Genomic DNA, 23,125 nt, shown 5'->3' with positions numbered 1-23,125 from the left:
TCCTGCTAACCAAACCATGTAGGATAGATAAGTAGGTAAGTGTTCTGGGAGGAAAGAAATCAAGATGGCCTGGAGAAAACTCCATGGCCAGTGTAGAATTTTACTAAGCCCTTGAGGATGTCTGGGCTTCCCAGGTGGCTCAGTGGTAAAGAATCCGCCTGCCAATGCAGGAGATACAGGAGACGGGGTTTGATCCCTGGGTTGGGAAGATCCCCTGGAGGAGGAAATGGCAACCCACTCCAGTATTCTTACTGGGATAATCCCATGGACAGTGGAGCCTGGCAGGCCATAGTCCATGGGGTCACAAAGAGTCGGACATGACTGAGCAACTGATCAGGAATGCATGCTTGAGGATGTCTATAGAGAAAACTGTGAATGAAATGACATGCTAGAAAATTGAAAAACCCCAGTCTTGGAACCTCCAGTAGAGTGTATGGCATTAGTTGCAAAAGGGTTAACTGAATTGCTAGGAAACACCTAACTCATTGTGCCAACCCAGCCTTCCTTTGTTATCAGATTCTTCTGTGGAAAGTACATTTCCAGGATTGATTTCCTGCCAGTGGCAATCTGTGGTTCTCTTTGGGGTTTACCTGGGCTGGCCCATGTCCCAGCAGGTTTGCGGAACCTGGGTAATAAAGCTTCCTGCAGGTAAGAGATTGCGTAGCTGAAGCCAGACTGTGCCGAATGAAGCCAGTGGTTCCACTCTTGTGGAAAGTCCTAAGAGGCTCCCTGTCCCTAGGCTTTAATTACAGGTGGTTCAGACAGTAGAGCTCACCTTTACCCAAACAAGCAGTCTCTGAAGGAAAAGGATCGTCACACCCAGCCAAGCTGGCCATTGACCTTAGACGGCCCAATGCATTCTAAACTGTTCCCAGCTCCTCCGCATTCTACCACTAGAATGAAACACAGATGCTTCTTATTGCATGTGGAAGGTACATTCTGGGTCTGTAATGAGGCGTTTTGAAAATAGTACCTGCTTAAGTGAGGAGAGGGTTCTCTGGTGGCTCAGCAGTAAAGAATCCACCTGCCAATGCAGGAGATGCAGGTTTGATCCCTGGGTCGGGAAGATCCTCAGGAGAAGGGAGTGGCAACCCACTCCAGTGTTGTTGCCTGGGAAATCCCAAGGTCAGAAGAGCCTGGCAGACTCCAGTTCATGGGGTCGCAGAGAGTCGGACACAATTGAGTGACCAACACTTTCTTTCTCCTATCCATATTAGGGAGAGCCACAGAGGAAGAGATTCAGAGGCGGGGATCACTGAGCCCAGGTGACATGTGTTCCTGGCAAACAGGTGTACCTCACCTTTTTTATAGGCAGGATTCAGCAGTGCCAGGGCCTATAAAGTCAGAGATGGACTCGCTTATTAAGGCTCTTTGGGTTTGTGTGCTGCAAGAAAAGTGTTTTGACAATATTGTATATACAATATTATATATACTGTACTGACTTTCCTAAGCTCAGAGAACATGACTGCAGCCTTACCAGCAGATATTACACAATTTTTCTCCTTTAACCAACCCTCTCATCCCCCACCCCTATGACCCTTAGCTTACACTGTGGCAAGTATAGCTATGTTACTCCTGCGGCAAAAATGTTGCCTGTCATTCCATTAACAGAGAATGCTTTCCACCATCAAGCCCTCATCCATTGCAGCTACCCCTCAGGTGAGTCCTGGGGGGAATTCAGGGTGGAGAAAAACTGAATACTGATCCTAGAAAGTTTAAGATATATATCTAAGGAATAATTTCAATAAACCCAGACTCTTGCAATTTCCCATACGCAAAGCATTAACATCATTAACTTGAGATATCTGGTTTTTTAAATAAGCAGTTGATCTTTTGATGTTCTACTACATTTTTTTTTTCCCCAAAGAAATTTCCTAATATATCCAGGCCTCTTTCTTATGTCTTTGGAGCGGCTCCTCAGAGAGTCTGAGAGGCTGACTCCTCAGTAAGTTCTGCTGCTACTGCTACTGCTAAGTCACTTCAGTCGTGTCCGACTCTGTGTGACCCCCTAGACTGCAGCCCACCAGGCTCCCTGTCCCTGGGATTCTCCAGGCAAGAACAGTGGAGTGGGTTGCCATTTCCTTCTCCAATGCATGAAAGTGAAAAGTGGAAAAAAAAAAAAAAAGAAAGAAAGTGAAAAGTGAAAGTGAAGTCGCTCAGTTGTGTACGACCCTCAGCGACCCCATGGACCTGCAGCCTTACAGGCTCCTCCATCCATGGGATTTTCCAGGCAAGAGTACTGGAGTGGGGTGCCATTGCCTTCTCCAAATAAAGTCTAGAGTTGCATTAATAGAACCAACCAGTGTTGGCGCCTTAGTTAACATTAGGGATAAAGTGTATATAAGAAGCCTCTATACTATCTTTGCAACTTTTTGGTAAATCTAAAATTATTCCTAGACAAGTTTTTAAAAATCTGAACATAAAAGCTGCTTCTATTGATAGCTGTACATTTATGATAATGAATTAAATAGTTTACAAAGCCATTTTGACTTTGTGCTCTTGAGAAAGCCAAGGTTGCCAAGAAAATCCATGAGTCTATTGTAAGTTTAAAGCTACCCGGTCAAATATTGCTGACTGGAGTCTAGTTTGCTTATTTAGCCCTGAGGGACACACTTGCTTTGTTTAACAGAGGACATCTGTTGGCAGAAGAGTGCCATCATCTCAGCTGGGGAAGTATCAAGTTCTTAGCAATGACATATATTCCAAGTTAGGAAATGTGGTCTTTTTCCAAAACATATTTTAGTTCTTCTCAATGATTTAAAAAGATTGATTTAGTGATTTAAAAAGAAACATTTCCCCTGGTATTGTCTTTCTCTGACTTTCCAAGTGGTTTATCTTAATAACTTTGGCCACAGGTTACCCAGAAGACATACACAGGTTGGGCTAGGGAAAGTTCTGCTAATAAAACATAATTCGCAACTTTTAGGTTGTGTATTTTTTCTCCAGTCGACGCTTCTGACAAGAAGGTCATTAGCATGATATACTAACTAGTTGAGCTTGAAATCCACAGGATAACACAAGTATATATTCCTTTATATTGCTGGAATGTTTTGGCAGGTGGGGAGAAGGATGTACTAATTAAATATACTGATTAATCGTTTTACCAGTTTTTGTAGATTTGTGTCAAATATTCCTATTTGTAAAATAGCAATAAGTTCATTTTTCCAGTTATAAAAGTAGTAAATACCCATTGTCAAAAATACAGTAGTATTGACTCATCCATCACTTTGAAATATCTGTACTGATGTTCTGATTATATTTCATTCTTTCTCTGCGCCATAGGTATATCTTTACAAAAATGGGATGCATACTTCTAATTTGCTCCTTTGTAATAATGTCTTTCATTCATGTATTTATTCAAGTCTTTGTTGAGCATCTACTATGTGCTGTTCTAAGTGCCAGAACAGTGAGAAACAATGGAGCACACATTTCTGTCACATGCATCTCTCTATAGCAACAAGTGCAATATATGTACATCATTATCTTAATGGGTGTGTAGTATTCCATTGTATAGATTTAGCAGCATTAAATCAGAGCTCCCAGTTTTGGATGCTGAAATGCTATTTGTTTGTTGTTGTTGTTGGTGGTGGTGGTTCAGTTATTAAGTCGTGTCTTACTCTGCGACCCCATGGACTATATAGCCTGCCAGGCTCCTCAGTTCATGAGATTTGCCAGGCAAGAATATTGGAGTGGGTTGCCATTCCCTCCAGGGGATTGTCCTAACCCAGGGATCGAACCCACATCTCCTGCTTGGCAGGCAGATTCTTTACCAAGGAACTACTAGGGAAGCCCCTATTTGTTTTTTTAGGTTTTCTTAAATATGGAGTGGATATGCGTTAACAGCTGGTCAATCTGAACCCATGTTAAAATTGTCTCTGCTAATAATAGAATTCTGCTGGTACTGCCGCCTTTTAAAATATGACTTTATAAACAGTGGTCTGATCCTTGGCAGATGCAGCTGCCAAGTTCAGTGTGCGCCCAGAGGCCTCTTACTTGATGGATGACTGTGGAGGTCCTGGGGTTTTCTGAGGCTGTTGCAAGTCCACTTAAGTCTCTGGTCAGACCAAAGGCTGCTCACAGCAGGGTTCCCTGCCTTATAAACAGACACCAAGCTGGCATTTTGGCCACTGTTCCTCCTCAGTCATTTATGGTTTTGTAGCATTGTGTGAGGCTGGGTATCTATGGATTCTGGAAGCATTTCTTCTTCCCTCTTTGATGGAAATTGCTGCTCTTTTGTTCTCTGTCCAACAACCAGCAGGCCACCTTCCTGCCATCTGTGTGAGCCTCTTCCCCCCACTACAGTGACACGAGGTGATGTCACTGGGTCTGTTGGTTGGTGACTTCAGCTCACTGCTGGACCTTCAGCACACAGCAAAACATAGCCCAGATGGATGACAGAATTTCATAGCATTAGAACGTGTAGAGACCGTTCCTTCATTTTTATGGACAAAGACACAAGTATAGAGAATTTGAACCATGTGCCTAAAATCCTATATGAATGGTAGGGCTGGAATTGCTAATTCCTCATCCAGGCTTCTCCAGGGAATTGGCTACTCCAAGTCTGTAGTCAGTTCCCCTAGGGCCCTTGTAATTAGGGAACATCACTGCCTTAAGAGTCCTCTATTTGGCCTCCAGATAAAATATCATCAATGCCAAACTATGTCCATTTCCCAAATGTGCAGCTTTTAATTTTTTTTTTTAGATGGCATACTCTAGGTGTAAAACTATTAGCTTTATTAATAGTTTTATAGGAGAATCCAAGATAAACTTTAAGATTGGACTCCTAAATAGTCCAAAGTATGATGTAATATTTTACAGTCCTTTCATGGTGCAGATATTATACTCAAGAAACAGAACTTTTGATTCCAATCCTATTACAATCTAAATCTAATTAAACTCTATATAAAGCAGTTGGGGGAGGTATTATGAAGAATCTATAAATGTATCCAAAATTATTAAATTCCATTTCCGTTTTCAAAGATTGCATTAAAATCAATCATAAGTTACAAAATATGTAAGTTACTAATTGTAATCCGTCTGTGTGTTCTTTAGCTCAAATCTTGCTGATACTTTAACGTGCAGGGTTTGTCTTTTCAAAGTACCATTCAGCTACTGCTCGTTTTTCATTATTGACTCTTTTTTCTAAGACCTAGAGAGACAGGAAAACATCTCCCACCCACTCTTATTTATGAGGAGAATGACCTGGAGTAGTTAAATGTCTTAGGCATGGCCACATAGCTCATTGTGTAGAGCAAATATTAACAGCCAGACTTCCCAACTTACAAACCATGATTTTTTTTTTCCCCTTCAACCTGGCAGAACAGAATGAAATTGGTGCTGTATGTCTGAGCCTAAAGAACTGTTTGTTCGGTAAATCATGATCAAGGGTATGATTATTTTATATGCTGCAAACTGTTTTAGCCTGAGAACTTGCACACCACAAAGTCCCTTCCCTTAAAGGGACTGGCTGTTGGTGGGGAAGTGAGTGCATCACCAGGGGTCAGGGGCTGGGAGAGAAGTGTGATGGGGAGGCAAGGCCAGGGTAGGTGGGAACTAGGGCATCCTGAGGGTGGAGGTGGGGAGTCAGGAGGGGCCTTAGGGAAAGCTGGCTGTGTGTGTGCCTGCACCAACGCCATGGCGTCAAGATGTGGTTTCCTCCAAAGAGTGCTTTCAGACTTTACAGCTGGTGTCCCTTTTTAAAAATTTGTATTTATTTGGCTGCACTGAGTCTTAGTTGCAGCATGTGAGATTTCGTTCCCCAACCAGGGATTGAATCCAGGCCTCCTGCCCTGGGAGCGCGGAGCCCAAGCCACTGGACCACCAGGGAAGTCCCTACAGCTGGCCCTTGGATACCTGTTTCTGGAAGCAGTGCCCACTCTGTCTTGGTGAAGTTAAGCCTGTCTAAGGGGGTAGAAGGGTGCTTTCCTGATGGCTCAGCAGGTAAAGAATCTACCTGCAATACAGGAGAGGCAGCAGATGTGGGTTCGATTCCTGGGTCGGGAAGATACCCCGGAGGAGGAAATGGCAACCCACTCCAGTATTCTTACCTGGAGAATGTCCACGGACAAAGGAGCCTGGTGGGCTACAGTCCATGGGGTTGCAAAAAGTCAGACACGACTGGGCGACTAAGCACACAGCACTTAGTGGGCAATGCGGGTGGAGCATAGCAAGGAGCTTCTTCCGGGATTCCTTCTCCCACAGCTCATACCCCCAGTGACTCACCTCTTTTTTTTTTCAACAGTAAAACCAGACTGATAACTTTCATCTGATCTCCCTCCGTGCTTCACCAGACATGGTAGAAACCTGTATGTAAAGAATAGAACCCTTTAGCTCCCCAAGGTCCCCGTGAGCCTTGCTTCCCCATCAGAGCTTCTCAGCCAACGCAGATCTTAGCTTCGGTGCCGCCCCGTCCCAGGCCCAGCCCTGCAGTGGATCCACTGATTCCAGGGCCAGTGCACCCCACCCATTCCCCACCTCCCCTGCTGTGCTCAGTCACCAACTGCCACAGAGGTCAGCTGGAGGCGAGGCTGTACCGAATTTAAAACTCCGGGCTCTTGGATCCCTCTGCTGGCTGATAGCGGAAGCACTGCTTAGCTTTTCCTCTTTCTGTTTTCTTGTTTTTAAATGAATTAAAGTATTCAAATGATACCTTTTTGTTTTTTCTGTTTCCTGCTTCCCCTCTTTCTGTCTTTCTGACTGACTCTGTAATGCTTAGTTTCTCTTGGTGTCTTTAATTCCTCTATGGGCACAGTTCACAGCCGAATCCTGGTGGGGAATCCATGGTGGGTGCTGGCTAAACAGATGTCTCAGGACCTGGTATAGAGCAGGCTTGGGCCCTCTGTTCATCAATGCCCCCTGCCTCTCGCACCAACCACCAACCATGTCATAATAATGGCAACATTTTGCCAGTTGAGGATTTGGGAGCAAGCCCCGTGTTGAACGCTTTACAGGCATTACGTCATAAAGTCCTATGTCATTAGCTCTGCTTCCCAGATGACAAAGCCCAGGCTGGCGCTGCAGGCATGTCGACGGGATCCAGATCTCTGGAGCCAGCATCGTCCTTCCAGCCACACAAGGGCCCCCTCCTCGGGAGCCTGGGCTTTGACCCTGCTCTCTGCCTGGACATCTTCTACCCCCACTGCTGCTGCTGCTGCTAAGTCGCTTCAGTCGTGTCCGACTCTGTGCGACCCCATAGACAGGAGCCCACCAGGCTCCGCCGTCCCTGGGATTCTCCAGGCAAGAACACTGGAGTGGGTTGCCATTTCCTCCTTCAATGCATGAAAGTGAAAAGTGAAAGTGAAGTCGCTCAGTCGTGTCCAACTCTCAGCGACCCCATGGACTGCAGCCTACCAGGCTCCTCCGTCCATGGGATTTTCCAGGCAAGAGTACTGGAGTGGGGTGCCACTGCCTTCTCCGACACCCCAACCCAAACCCACTTCCCCATTGTCTCTTGGGAATTCTGACTTTTCCTTAAAAGGTAGTTCAGGAGTCACTTGGAAAAGCCTGCTCACCCACCCCTTCCACCTTCTGCTTTGGTTGTTTACAGAGACCTCGTGGTCTGTGGGCAACAAGTATATCTCTCTTATTCGAATTGTTTGGATGTGTGTTCTCTGTTCTATTCATGTATTGCTTATGGGTGGCCCCTGTACTGTCCTTAAATAAATATATTTTATCAATTGTTAAAACACAAGAAACAGTGAACTGCCCTCGCCTCTTGTGGGGCACTCATCCCAGGTTTCTGTCATGATTTACCTGTATATCTGTCCGTCCTGTAGAGTCTGACCTCCTCCAAGGCAGGGAGCAGATCTAATCAGTCTCCATACCCCAGCACAGAGCCCAGCTCCCAGTTATGGCATAGCAGCAGGATTTGACATTCAAGCACCCAGCTGGGCCAGGCAGAGTGCTCCTCACTTTATTTAGAGTCTCTCATTTAACCATCAAAACATCCCACCCAATATGGACAAAGATCACTCCATTTTACAGATGAAGAGACAAGCTTAGCAAGGTCTGTGACTGGCCCAAAGTCACCCAGGGAGCAGCCACCCAAACACTTGACTCCAAGTCTCCCTAGACTTTTTTTTTTACATTTTATTAATTTTCATGCCCTACATTTTTGACCCGATGAGGTATTTTTTTCCCTTTTAATATTGATTAAGAAGTGTGTATGGGAAGATGACATTTTCTTGGCTAAAATCTGCAATGCCCTGAGAAACACTGGCTGTATCCTTTGCTAAAGGACTCTAAAGAAAGGGAGGACATTTGAATCAATCAGGTTTTGAACTTTTCTGAAGAAAAGAGTTTGAGGAATATGAAGGTATCTGTAGATAGACTGAAGATCTATTGCTTTATTCAGTAACTTCATCTGAAATTTTGCAGCTCTTTTATGAAATAATCACCATGCTCATCTGGTTCATGTATCACCTAAAAATTCCAAGTGCAAGTTAAATTTTTGAAGCCTGAAACTTATTGGATACAGATTTGGGTACTCAGGAAAGGCGAATCCAAAACTACTTGTTTTCCAGAGCATAATTTAAACACACACACACAATCTTTGCAATTAGATTTCATGTTAAATTGAGGCCACATGTTAATTTTGTTCAACTGTTAAGATTTCCCAGAATATTCCTTGGTCTTTACCACCCTATGGATGACCTTGAGTTTCAAGTTACTATTGCTTATCTCAGATTTTCAAGTTCTCAGTGAAATTAGTGGATAATTTAAGATTAGTGCTCAAGAAATGTAGACTCTCATTCATCATATCAACATTGATCATTTTTGTATTTCAGTAAAATACTTTGTACTTTTAGAGCCTGTCTGATTACATTTTAATATTGTCTTGTGTAAGGGTATGTGCTCATTGTGTTCAACTCTTTGTGACCTCAGAGACTGTAGCCCACCAGGCTCCTCTGTCCATGGGATTTTCCAGGCAAGAATACTAGAGTGGATTGCTATTTCTTTCTCCAGGGGATCTTCCCAGCCCAGGGATCAAACCTGCATCTCTTGAGTCTCCTGCACTGGCAGGCAGATTCTTTACCACTGAGCCATCTAGCAAATATCATCTAGCAAAGCTTTAAAGGTACCCTTAGTTACTTCGTAGATGTCATAAAATAGGGTTGCTAACATTCCCTTTTGGAGAAGGAAATGGCAACCCACTCCAGTGTTCTTGCCTGGAGAATCCCAGGGATGGGGGAGCCTGGTGGGCTGCCATCTCTGGGGTCGCACAGAGTCGGATATGACTGAAGTGACTTAGCAGCAACATTCCATTTTACAAGATGCAACTTGGCCTCACACTGTAGAGGATAGAAGAGAAGTCAAAATCAGAATATCAGGACAGTAAGGGACCTGGGTCCAACTCTGTTATTCTACATATGAAAAAAGAATGAGGCTCAAAGAAGCTGTCTACAGTCCCCGCCTGCCCAGCTGCACTAGAAAACCTGCCCCTCTCTCACGGCATCTTTGCCCATTTTTACTGTTTCCTGTAGGTAGCATCCCAGGGCAGCCATGACGACCGCCATCCTGGAGCGTCTGAGCACCCTGTCCGTGAGCGGGCAGCATCTGCGACGCCTGCCCAAGATCCTGGAGGATGGGCTGCCCAAGATGCCCGGCACCGTCCCCGAGACCGACGTGCCCCAGCTCTTCCGGGAGCCCTACATCCGCGCCGGGTACCGCCCCACCGGCCATGAGTGGCGCTACTACTTCTTCAGCCTCTTTCAGAAACACAATGAGGTGGTCAACGTCTGGACTCACCTGCTGGCGGCCCTGGCCGTCCTCCTGCGGTTCTGGGCCTTTGTGGAGGCCGAGGGCCTGCCGTGGACCTCTGCCTACACGCTGCCCCTGCTCGTCTACGTCCTGTCCTCCATCACGTACCTCACCTTCAGCCTCCTGGCCCACCTGCTGCAGTCTAAGTCGGAGCTCTCCCACTACACCTTCTACTTCGTGGACTACGTGGGCGTGAGCGTCTACCAGTACGGCAGCGCCCTGGTCCACTTCTTCTACACCTCCGACCAAGCCTGGTACGAGCACTTCTGGCTCCTCTTCCTGCCCGCCGCCGCCTTCTGTGGCTGGTTATCCTGCGCCGGCTGCTGCTACGCCAAGTACCGCTACTGCCGGCCCTACCCGGTCATGAGGAAGATCTGCCAGGTGGTGCCGTCCGGGCTGGCCTACATCCTGGACATCAGCCCCGTGGTACATCGCGTGGTTCTGTGCCACCTGTCTGGCTGCCAGGACCCAGCGGCCTGGTACCACACCCTCCAGATCATCTTCTTCCTGGTCAGTGCCTACTTCTTCTCCTGCCCGGTTCCAGAGAAGTACTTCCCTGGTTCCTGTGACATCGTGGGCCACGGGCACCAGATCTTCCACACCTTTCTGTCTGTCTGCACACTCTCCCAGCTGGAGGCCATCCTCCTGGACTATAAGGGGCGACAGGACATCTACCTGCCCCGCCACAGCCCCCTGTCCATCTACCTGGCCTGCCTCTCCTTCTTCCTCGTGGTGGCCTGCAGTGCGGGTACTGCAGCCTTCTTGAGACAAAAAATCAAGGCCAGACTGACCAAGAAGGATTCCTGAGGCTGCCAGGTGGGGCGCGGTGTGGAGGCAGCCTGTCGAGATTTGGGGAGAACTTGAGTCCACAGTAGGAGATGACTTTGTGTTTTTAAGAGTGGGCTTTTAAATGAGTACATATTTCCAAGGGTGGCTATGGCTATGGCGTTGGGAAGCCAAAGGTTCCAAGAGTTTTGTTATCATTGTCGTGAATGAAAGGTTTATCTTTCATCCTCTGGGCTGTAGCCTTATGAGACACAGGAAGGGAAGGGACCTCGGCTAAGGTTCGTCGGCCACGGGATTAAGAACCATCTTCATGCCTGAAAGTTGAGTAGAATTCTGACTGTGGCCTCCGGGGGCCAGCCCTGGACTAAAGGGAAAATCTAATTGGACTGAAAACATTACAAGGTGGCTGGACCACACTGTATTGAAATGGGCATTCTTCTGCGATGCTGGTCTTTGGTGATTGGATACTGGATTCGTCTGACTTCTGGTCCCTTCTCTAGCCCACTTTTCTCAGGATGATGTCTGCCTGGCTGTTGTCTCCAGAGTGGTATTCACTCCCAGCTGTACCTTGCATGGGCATAGCGAGGACGATGAAGCAGTCATGCTTCTGGGAAATGCTTGGATCCAGGCAGACATTCAGGATATTTACTCTCATATAATACTAATGGAAACGGTACTAGAAAATACAGTGCCAAGAGCCATCAGGAGGCCCAGCCAGCAAGCATGGCTACTGTTTGGTGTCCTGGGACCCTTCTGTTTTATCCCTGTGCACTGCAGGATTACTTGATATCTACTAGGGCTGCCTTACATGCCAGAAGATCTGGAGCTTTCTTCAGATAATCTCCTCCAGATTTTGACCAGCATGTTCAAAAAGCCCCTGGTAGAGTGAATTGGTTCTAGGGATCTGATTATTTCAAAAGGAACTCAAGGTCCAGCCTCTTAAATAGATGCTGCCCCATGAAGGACCCATGTAACTATCCTAGTTCACGGTCCTTGGGAAAGCACTGTACCTCAGCTTAGAGCAGCTTAAATCAAGCCCCAGAACAGGCACGTGTGTGTACTCATGCAAGGTTGGTCCCCGAAGGCTCCTTTGGGTGAGGCTGGTGAACTGAGCACCCTGTAGGCAGAATGTTCGGCTAGGACATCACTGGCCAGCAGCTTCTGTGGGATGGGGCGTGGGGGTGGGTACTTACAGTTGATGTGTCCTGGCTTCGCAGCCCCCTGAGGACCGCCTTCTGCAGTGATCCAGGGAAGGGGGCTGCATTGAAACCCTCCCCAAAGACTGCATTTCCAATCGGTATAAGGTCTCTGTTTACTAAAAGGGAGGTGGCTTTTCACTCCAGTTTGATGAACCTCCTCTCTTCCTAGGTTACTGTCTTCGCATCTTTTTTTTTCCCCTTTCTCTTGAGAGATGTGTAGGGTTTGTGCCTTATAAATGAAAATTTACAAACACTTCACTTAATACACGGCCATGTGGAATTTCCTGTTTGAGGTTATTGGGATAAGAAAAGAGAATTCATTGCCTTTCAACCAGTGGATGAAAGAAACTCAGAACACTGGAATCGCTTATCCGTCAGAAGACTCTTTCGACCTGTGTTTTTTGGGGGAGAAAAGTTCAACTGAAGCTTTCCTATAATCTTTATATCAAGAAAGCATAGCAGGACTCCCATGGTGGTCCAGTGGTTAGGACTCTACACTTCCACTGCAGAGGATGTGGGTTCAATTCCTGGTTGGGGAACTAAGATCCCACGTGCCGTGGGTGGCCAAAAAAAGAGAAAGCATATGTCTTGTCAGCTATGTTGTTTCCTCCTGGTGGATTCCTCCTGGGAATCCTCAAATATCTGAACTTCTGTGCTACCCACGTGTCTTACACGAGCTTCTGGCATCCAGGCCAAATTCACTGCCAGTAAAGTTAGGGACCCTGAACGGGATTGAACTGATAAACAAAGGAATAGAAAGTTGCATCAACACAGTGCAGGTAGAGGGTCAGTTTAGAATGGAGACAAGAAAGCATCTGAAATGTTCATAATTATGGATTTGGAGACTCTCTTCTTGTAAGAGTTGAAAGAAAAGTGTAAGTCAAGCTCTTGAATGTAACCATGGTGGCCATGGTGGGCAGAGATCTGTAGGCCAAATGCAAGTATTTTTAAAGAGAGACTAGAGGGGTGATTCTCTATGCCATCCACAGGCCAATGCCCGTCTGCACACGAAACAGTCCGTGACACGTACAGAGCGATGCTAAGTTTTTAGATATGAACATAAAGTTCATAACATTTTGATTTTAATTTACCCAAGCATTGGTCCACCAAGTGATTGGAAATTTAAAAAGAACAAGTATTTTTTCACCAGAGATATTTGAAAAGCATTGAGGTAGGAGACTACTATCTCATTAGAAATTCCAGTATCTCAGGAGAAATACAGAAACGGGAAATGCAGGCGTTTTTCACTATTCAGACTCTTGAGGGTTACACACTCCTTTTAAAACAATTTCATTAAAATGACTGAATCAGTAAGGAAGCGACCTTGTTTGTTTAAAAGGAATAATTAAGTATTTAATAAAGGAGATGGTTCTTCTTACTCTACCAAAGCCAACAGTTGACATCTACTGGAAATTCTGCTATTATCTCTCTTTCTGTCTCTTTTTTTCTTTTTTTACTAAGACTTTCAATCTATTAAAATGTAAATGCCTCTTAAAAAACTTAACTATCAGTCAGTTATATCTTGGGAATAAAGTGGATATTGTGTGCACCCCTCTACTCAACGTAAGGAGAGGGGATAGCAAGATGCAACAAATTGGGGAACTATTTGCCTGATTCCCTCTTGCAAACACTTCCTGACCTGTATTTACTAAGAAGCTAATGTTGCTGCTCTTCAGATGTTATGGTTTCATCTCCCACCTCGGCTGAAAGTACCTCACTCAGTAACACTACTCTCAATCCTCCGATGGAAGCTTGAAATAGTAGGAGCGCAAACCATGGAATGGAGGCAGTTCTTTCCTGCCTCTGCTGTCCATCAAGTTCCCCGATTGTACCGGGTTGCTTGAAAACATGAGATTCTTCCGTTGCCGTGCTGTAGTTTCAAGTGAGTTCTCCAGATGGCGCTCAAGTCTCATTCAGAGGAGGTACGGCCATGGTCCCCAAAGCCTCAGCCTAATTGTGTTGGTCCTAGTGTTTCGCTTGATGTCTTGGCAAAGAAAACATAGAACTATTTTGTGTTTATATAAATCGACTTACACAAATGACCATTAAACATTTTGTAAATGGGTTATTGTACTCTCAACAGCTACCTTGTGTCTTTGACAAGGTCTGTCTTAAAGAAAAGTTTTATCTAGACAAACATTGTCAGAAGGAAACCAGGACACTTCATAGCCATCTAGAGGTAGGAAAATATAAAAGCTTAAAAAAAGAAATCTCCCTCCCCAAGCTCCCCAAATACTGCCCCTCCCCAAATCCCCACTTGGTAGTAGATCAAATGGCACCTCCCTCCCCTCAAAAGCTATGGAGTTGATTTTTCTGAGGATTTCAATCTAATTGAATAAATATTTCTGATCTCATGGACAATGGTGTTAAATATTCCAAACTTTTGAGTCGATCGATTATATTTTTTGAAGCCTAAAAATTATGAATTATACTATGGTATACTGTGTGTGCTCGAGTCACTCAGTCGTGTCAGATCCTTTGTGACCCCTTGGACTGTAGCCCACCAGGCTCCTCTGCCTGAAAAATAGAATTTTCCAGGCAAGAATACTGGAGTGGGCCATTTCCTACTCCAGAGGATCTTCCCAACCCAGGGATAAAACCCACGTCTCATGTCTCCTGCATCGGCAGGCAGATTGTTTACCGCTAGTACCACCTGGGGAGCATTATATCATAATAGGTAACTATGGTTAGAAATGTGTCACCCAACAGCCAAAGGATTCTGTGGCCTAACTATTAGATTTAAATAGCTGTGGAAAAGGTGATTATGTTATCACAATAACAGGAAGAAAATAGCATTCTCTGACTAGAGGCTCTGTTACCAACCAGAGTTCTTTGCCTCCTTAATCAATAGAAATTGATCAGGGGCCAGATAAGAAATTCAGGCAAGTCTTTGCCTCATAAGAGAGGTATGCATGCTCAGTAGGAATCCCCACCCCCTCCCAAAGTCATTGGTTATTTCTCATTTTAAAATAATTCATGCTTTTTAAAGAAGAAGCCAGGGATTTCCCTGGTGGTCCAGTGGTTAAGAATCTGCCTTCCAATGCAGGGGATGCAGGTTTGATCCCTGGTCAGGGAACTAAGATTCCACAAGCAGTGGAGCAACTAATCCTTTACACCACAAGGAAGACCCAGCACAGCCAAAAGGAAAAAAAAAAAAAAACTGATAATAAAAAAAAATTTTTAATGAAAATGCCATAAAATAGAGAAAAAAGATACATCATTGGCCCATCATTAAAATGAATCCTTTCAGAGTAAGGATAAGTCATGTCAAAATGTTGTCAATAAGTTAATGAGCAGTGTAATATAGAACTTCCTGAAAAGCTGGAAATTAGGAACTCCTGGGCAACCTAATACTTTGATTCTGTGGAGTACAAAAAAATCAAGTCTGGCTCAGCTCTCAGTCATGTGACACTCCTTCTGACATTTCTGATGGCACTGTGGCTGGGATACTGGCTCATGATACAAAGCCAAGGGTACATTATCTCTCATTGAAAGAACTCTGAAATGCGAATCAAGCCCTCCGAGAGTCCTCTGCCAGAAAGGCTTTGGCGGGAGGCAGAGCCAACCTGTGGAACATCCTGGTTCAATGGCAGTCACTCCACAAACACTGAGCCTGCAGATGCCAGGCCCTGATCTAGGCACCAGGATGCAGCCATGCGCAAAACAAATTCCAGCCCTGATGGACACTTACGCTCAGCAAAGGGGAGGGTTAGTCACTCAGTTGTGTCCGACTCTTTGTGACCCCATGGACTGTAACCCGCCAGGCTCCTCTGTCCATGGAATTCTCCCTGCAGGAATACTGGAATGGGTAGCCATTGCCTTCTCCAGGGAATCTTCCCTACCCAGGGGTGGAACCCTGGTCTTTTGCGTTTCAGGCAGATTCTTTACTGTCTGAGCCTCCAGGGAAGACAACAAGCCATGAATTCCCTCGTGGCATAGTGGTTAGGACTCCACACTTTTAGCACCAAGGGCACAGGTTCAATTGCTGGTCAGGGAACTAAGATCCTGCAAGCTATGTGGCCATTAAAAAATAGCTAATGTGTTAGAAGGTGATGGTGCCAAGGAGAAAGCAAGGCAGGAGGAGGCAGAGGGATAGGGTGAGTGTGCAGCTTTAACTGGGATCAGGGGAGACTACAGAAAGAGGCAGGGAAATAGCTGTGTTTTATTCTCAGGCAGAGGGAAGAATTGCAAGGACCCTGATCTCTTCAAGAAAATTAGAGATACCAAGGGGACATTTCATGCAAAGATGGGCTCGATAAAAGACAGAAATGGTATGGACCTAACAGAAGCAGAAGATATTAAGAAGAGGTGGCAAGAATACACAGAAGAACTGTACAAAAAAGATCTTCACAACCCAGATAATCACGATGGTGTGATCACTGACCTAGAGCCAGACATCCTGGAATGTGAAGTCAAGTGGGCCTTAGAAGGCATCACTACGAACAAAGCTAGTGGAGGTGATGGAATTCCAGTTGAACTATTTCAAATCCTGAAAGATGATGCTGTGAAAGTGCTGCACTCAGTATGCCAGCACATTTGGAAAACTCAGCAGTGGCCACAGGACTGGAAAAGGTCAGTTTTCATTCTGATCCCAAAGAAAGGCAATGCCAAAGAATGCTCAAACTACTGCACAATTGCACTCATCTCACATGCTAGTAAAGTAATGCTCAAAATTCTCCAAGCCAGGCTTCAGCAATACATGAACCGTGAACTTCCTGATGTTCAAGCTGGTTTTAGAAAAGACAGAGGAACCAGAGGCCAAATTGCCAATATCCGCTGGATCATGGAGAAAGCAAGAGAGTTCCAGAAAAACATCTATTTCTGCTTTATTGACTATGCCAAAGCCTTTGACTGTGTGGATCACAATAAACTGTAGACAATTCTGAAAGAGATGGGAATACCAGACCACCTGACCTGCCTCTTGAGAAATCTGTATGCAGGTCAGGAAGCAACAGTTGGAACTGGACATGGAGCAACAGACTGGTTCCAAATAGGAAAAGGAGTACGTCAAGGCTGTATATTATCACCCTGCTTATTTAACTTATATGCAGAGTACATCATGAGAAACCCTGGACTGGAAGAAACACAAGCTGGAACCAAGATTGCCAGGAGAAATATCAATAACCTCAGATATGCAGATGACACCACCCTTATGGCAGAAAGTGAAGAGGAACTAAAAAGCCTCTTGATGAAAGTGAAAGTGGAGAGTGAAAAATTTGGCTTAAAGCTCAACATTCAGAAAACAAAGATCATGGCATCTGGTCCCATCACTTCATGGGAAACAGATGGGGAAACAGTGTCAGACTTTATTTTTGGGGGCTCCAAAATCACTGCAGATGGTGACTGCAGCCATGAAATTAAAAGACACTTACTCCTTGGAAGGAAAGTTATGACCAACCTAGATAGCATATTGAAAAGCAGAGACATTACTTTGCCAACAAAGGTCCGTCTAGTCAAGGCTATTGTTTTTCCTCTGGTCATGTATGGATGTGAGAGTTGGACTGTGAAGAAGGCTGAGCGCCGAAGAATTGATGCTTTTGAACTGTGGTGTTGGAGAAGACTCTTGAGAGTCCCTTGGACTGCAAGGAGATCCAACCAGTCCATTCTGAAGGAGATTAGCCCTGGGATTTCTTTGGAGGGAATGATGCTGAAGCTGAAACTCCAGTACTTTGGCCACCTCATGCAAAGAGTTGACTCATTGGAAAAGACTCTGATGCCGGGAGGGATTGGCGGCAGGAGGAGAAGGGGACGACAGAGGATGAGATGGCTGGATGGCATCACTGACTTGATGGACGTGAGTCTGAGTGAACTCCGGGAGTTGGTGATGGACAGGGAGGCCTGGCGTGCTGCGATTCATGGGGTCGAAAAGAGTCGGACACGACTGAGCGACTGAACTGAACTGAACTGAACTAAGAACCTGTATGAATGGAGAGGTTGGAGGAGTCATCGTCTGAGGACAGACTGTGAGGGCCGTGTTAGGACTCGGTCTTCTACTGTGATTTCAGATTGGAGAATACCAGGGGAGAATCCTATCTGACAAAATTATAGAGGAGCCATTTATCTCTGTGGACTCATTGCTAATTGCACATGAGCTTTGCTGGTAGAACACAGAGCAGATGCTGTGGCTTGCCAATGGTAACACAAAAAAACCAGGTTATCATTAAGTTATCCCACTTGTGGGCCTGGCTCAATAGATTGCTTTCCTGTGGACACACTCCTGTGCTCACAGGTTTCTTCCCAGATTTCCTGCCATCTTTTTAGTGCCTAGAATGCTGACCTCCATTCCCAGACAGGCTTTGACATTTCCTTAAGTTCTACTGACTCTGGTTTGTACCCAGGTCTCCCCTGCTCTGTGTAATCCTCCAGGTAGAAGTGCAATGAAACGTCCAGGGCAGAGTCTGCAAATAAGGAATAATAATAACTTGAACAGTTTACATTATTTAGTGCTCACCCTGCGCCAAGTCCTTCACTCAGCTCTTTGCTTAAATTCTTTCCTTTAACCCTCATATAATTGCTGGGAGGTAGGTACGTTATGGTCCCTACTTTATAAAAGAGAAAATTGGCATATTAAGTAAAAATTTCCCCAGACTGTTTCCCCAGAATGTTAAGTAATAGCATCTCACAGAAACTCAGGCCTTTGATCCAGAGTCCATATTCTTAGGCACAAAAATAAAGTGAATGTAGAAGGCCCTTTGGTCTAACTTTCTTGTTGCCAATTGGGTGAACTGGAAACAGTATAGAATTGAAAGGGAAATGTCATGAGGATCTTTTTTTTACTTTTTTCAAGATAAATGAAATAAAGGCAGTTCGTATTTCACTTCTGGATACTTTGGTCAAGAAAAGTCCCTAGGCTGTGATTATTGGTATAATACCAACGGTGAGATTCTTTTCTTAAAAAAATTTTTTTTAATTTAAACTTTTTATTTTGTATTGGGGTATAGCCGATTAACAATATTGTGATAGTTTCAGATGAACAGTGAAGGGACTCAGCCATGCATATACATGTATCCCTTCTCCCCTGAACTCCCTCCCCATCCAGGCTACCACCAATAGTGAAATTCTTAAATATTCTTTGTGCTAGAATCCCCTGCAGACCTGGTCACATGAGTCTCAGAGGCTGCAACCACCTGGGTAACCTCCAAGGACTGCAGGCAGCTCAAAGAACAACCAAGCCTGCTCACGTCAATTCCCTATGTTTCTCCTGTGAAGCTTTCTTCAACTTCAGTTCAGTCGCTCAGTCGTGTCTGACACTTTGCGACCCCATGGACTGCAGTACTCCAGGCTTCCCTGTCCATCACCAGCTTCCAGAGCTTACTCAAACTCATGTCCATCCAGTCGGTGATGCCATCCAACCATCTCATCCTCTGTCGTCCCATTCTCCTCCCGCTTTCAATCTTTCCCAGCATCAGGGTCTTTTCCAAACAGTCAGTTCTTCACATCAGGTGGCCAAAGTATTGGAGTTTCAGCTTCAGCATTAGTCCTTCCAATGAATATTCAGGACTGATTTCCTTTAGGGTTGACTGGTTGGATCTCCTTGCAGTCCAAGGGACTCTCAAGAGTCTTCTCCAACACCACAGTTCAAAAGCATCAATTCTTTGGCACTTAGCTTTCTTTATAGTCCAACTCTCACATCTATATATGACTACTGGGACTAGAGGAACCAGAGATCAAATTCCCAGCATCCACTGGATCATCCTCGACTTCAGGACCTGTTAAAAATACCCTAGTCCTCAGAGTCACTCAGAGCACCATTCTGGCTAAAACAGTTGCTTGCTGCTGCTGCTGCTAAGTCACTTCAGTCATGTCCGACTCTGTGTGACCCCATAGATGGCAGCCCATGAAGCTCCCCCGTCCCTGGGATTGTCCAGGCAAGAACACTGGAGTGGGTTGCCATTTCCTTCTCCAGTGCATGAAAGTGAAAAGTGAAAGTGAAGACGCTCAGTCATGTCCAACTCTTAGTGACCCCATGGACTGCAGCCTACCAGGCTCCTCCATCCATGGGATTTTCCAGGCAAGAGTACTGGAGTGGGTTGCCATTGCCTTCTCCAAAACAGTTTCTTAAAGGCAACTTAATAGCAAACGTCTCCATTCAGCATTTTTTTCAATCAAGAACAAATGAGCCCAGAATTTGACTAATTTTGCTGTAGGAGGGAGGAAACAGCATAAACTTTGTGCTCAATCAGTGCAAGTGGTGATTGTTGTTGTAACCATTATGATTTCTATCACTGCCCCCTGAACAGGGGGCTATGGATTCTATCTAAACTCGCCCACCCTCCCCGTGGGCTCCTGAAATTTCTCACTAGAGTGGAAGCTTACTGCCCTGGAGAGCAGTTGTTCTCCACCCATCACAGACTAAGATGTATGTCATTCCCCCATGGTTCTGTGGGTGTTTTGGTGAGAGTTCCTCCTTCCACCCTCTGCACATCACAGACCATGACAGGCATCAGTGGAGAAACTTCCCGCAGTGCTCCCACCCTGACAGGCTGGAAGCCTGATCCTTTAATGTATGTGGTTCCCAGGTTCTCAGCCTGTGAAGGAATCCCCACTGCTCCACTCACTCATTTATTTCTTCTTTTTTTATTGGCATATAGTTGGATCAGTCCTGGGTGTTCTTTGGAAGGACTGATGCTAAAGCTGAAACTCCAATACTTTGGCCACCTCATGAGAAGAGTTGACTCATTGGAAAAGACTCTGATGCCGGGAGGGATTGAGGGCAGGAGGAGAAGAGGATGAGGATGGCTAGATGGCATCACCTACTCAATAGACATGAGTTTGAGTGAACTCTGGGAGTTGGTGATGGACAGGGATGCCTGGCGTGCTGCAATGCATGGGGTCGCAAAGAGTCGGACACGACTGAGCAACCGAACTGAACTGAACTGATTTATAATGTTGTGTTAGTTTCAGGAATACAGCAAAGTGAATCAGTTAGACATATATCCACTCTTTTTTAGGTTCTTTTCCCTTATAGGCCATTACAGAGTACTGAGTAGAGCTCCCTGTGCTATATAATAGGTCCTTAGTGGAAGTCACTCAGTCGTGTCTGACTCTTTGCAACCCCACGGACTATACAGTCCGTGGAATTCTCCAGGCCAGAATATTGGAGTGGGTAGCCTTTCCTTTCTCCAGGGGATCTTCCCAACCCAGGGACTGAATCCAGGTCTCCCACATTGCAGGCAGATTCTTTACCAGCTGAACCACCAGGGAAGCCCTGGTCCTTATTAGTTATCTATTTTATATATAGTAGTATGTACATATCAACCCCAATCCCTCAGTTTATCCCCCTCTTTGTTTTTACTTCTTGACTCACATCTATTACAGCTTGAATTATGTCTCCCCCAAAGATATGTTGACGTCCTAATCCCCAGGATCTCAGAAAGTGACCATCTTTGGAAATGACAGCTGCAGATGTGAGTGATTAGGACGTGATACTGAAGTATGGTGACCCCTTAGCGCAGTGTGACCGATGTCCTTATAGAAGAGAGAGACACGGAGAGAAGGTGAGGATGCAGGGCCCCGGGATGGTGCACAGAGACACGCGGGAAGAACAGCGGAGATGATGGAGGCCAAGGCTGGAGGGGTGATGGGAACACCCAGAGGCCGGGAGGGGAGGGGTGACCCTGCCGGGACCGTGATGTCTGAATTCTGGCCTCCGGAAAGTTTGGAGCATAATGTGTGCGGTCTAAGCTCCTTGGTTCTGCTGCTGTGCGATGGCTGCCTTAAGATGTTAACACCTGTTCCAGGCGATCTCAGCTTTTACCTCCATCAACTGACACAGTCTGGCCGCCCAGTGGCGTGGATCTCTCAGCTCAGCAGGCTCGAGAAAGGCTGGAGGGAGACGAGAACACGGAGAACCCCACCCCTCACCACCCACACCCACTAAAGGGAGGTGCAGATCTGTGGTCTCTCACGTAAACTCAATGGAGATACTCTGGGAAGCTTATCACGCATGTGGTGGGAGGTTAAATTCAGAGAAGACATTCCGAACAGCTGGTCCGAGTGCCGCTAAAGGAGTTCCCACACATCTGACCCACCCCGGTGAAGCTGGGGCACCTGGGCCACCTTGGCAAGTTCCCTCTGGGGTCCTGGCCTCTTCTCATCTCCCACAGCCACCCATCCACCTGCCACAGCTGCAAAGTCACAGTCTGCTCTCCATCCCCGTGGTGTCAAAAGGGGATGGTGACCACGGGAACCGGACACAGGTCCAGGGCGCAGAGGGAAACCCTGATCCCCAGCCTCCTCCATGGCACAAAGGGGAAACGGGTTCCTTTCCATAACCCAGACTCAGAGTTTGGAGTCCCTCCTACCTGCTAAAGGATGTGGGGTGTGTAGGGGTGTGTGTGTATGTCTGTGTCTCTGTGTCTGTGTCTTTGTGTCTGTTCTGTGTGCATCTGTCTATGTGTGTGTCTGTGTGCCTTTGTGTATCTATAAGATGTATTTTGAGAGTTTGGAGAGTCCAAGAGGAGAGCGGAAAGAAAGACTTAAGTGATAGCTACCAAGCTTCCTAAATGTTACGCAGGCTTTAACATGCCCAACACACTTGCCTCTTTCTCTGTCTTCAGTTGATCATTATTTTTCCAATTTCCTGTCTCTCTTCAAACAGCCCATTCAGGAGAGTCCCCCAGACCACACTAATGGCAGTCCCTGGGCACTTCCCACAGGTCACAGAGCTGCTAAGCGGTAGAATCAGGGCCCAGCCCCAGGCCATCTGGCTCCAGAGTCCATACTTCTTTTTTTAATTTTAACTTTTTATTATAGAAAATTTCAATATATTCAAAAATAGACAGAAGTATTTAGTGAAGTGTTTAATCATGTCAACAAAGGTCAACTAATGGGCAATCTGGCTTCATCTACCCTGACTCACTTCTCATATTATTTTAAAGCAAATACCAGACATGTTATCGTTTTCTCCATCATACACACTTGGGTGCTGCTGCTGCTGCTAAGTCACTTCAGTCGTGTCCAACTCTGTGCGACCCCATAGACGGCAGCCCACCAGGCTCCCCCGTCCCTGGGATTCTCCAGGCAAGAACACTGGAGTGGGTTGCCATTTCCTTCTCCAATGCATGAAAGTGGAAAGTGAAAATTGAAAGTGAAGTCGCTCAGTCGTGTCTGACTCTTAGCGACCCCATGGACTGCAGCCTACTAGGCTCCTCCATCCATGGGATTTTCCAGGCAAGCGTACTGGAGTAGGGTGCCATTGCCTTCTCCAACACACTTGGGTATGTATCTCTAAAAGTTTTTAGAGAAGATGAAGACATTCTTGCAAAACCACCATACTGATCATTTCTAAAATATTGAAGAACAATTCCTTAACATTCTCACGTTCAAATTCCCAGCAGTCTCATTAATGGCATCGTTATTTTTAAAGTGTATTTGTTTAC

The 23,125-nt window shown here is 45.7% G+C and overlaps 1 protein-coding gene across 4 annotated transcripts in view; it reads left to right on the top strand.

Annotated features, from left to right (window-relative positions):
- Positions 1–14,102, top strand: part of PAQR8 (progestin and adipoQ receptor family member 8) — a 44,082-nt gene extending 29,980 nt beyond the window's left edge. For all 4 annotated transcript variants that reach the window (XM_025268495.3, XM_006056760.4, XM_006056761.4 and 1 more), the window contains one exon: positions 9,483–14,102. In XM_025268495.3, the coding sequence (XP_025124280.2) occupies positions 9,502–10,566 (1,065 nt within the window). In that variant the 5' untranslated portion in view covers positions 9,483–9,501 and the 3' untranslated portion in view covers positions 10,567–14,102. The remainder of the gene's footprint in view (positions 1–9,482) is intronic.
- Positions 14,103–23,125: the final 9,023 nt, after the last annotated feature.

Source organism: Bubalus bubalis, chromosome 2, assembly GCF_019923935.1.
Source record: "Bubalus bubalis isolate 160015118507 breed Murrah chromosome 2, NDDB_SH_1, whole genome shotgun sequence".
Classification (NCBI taxonomy): domain Eukaryota; kingdom Metazoa; phylum Chordata; class Mammalia; order Artiodactyla; family Bovidae; genus Bubalus; species Bubalus bubalis.
The sequence above is the reverse complement of the archived record's forward strand: the minus strand, read 5'-3'. Positions and strand labels throughout refer to the sequence as shown.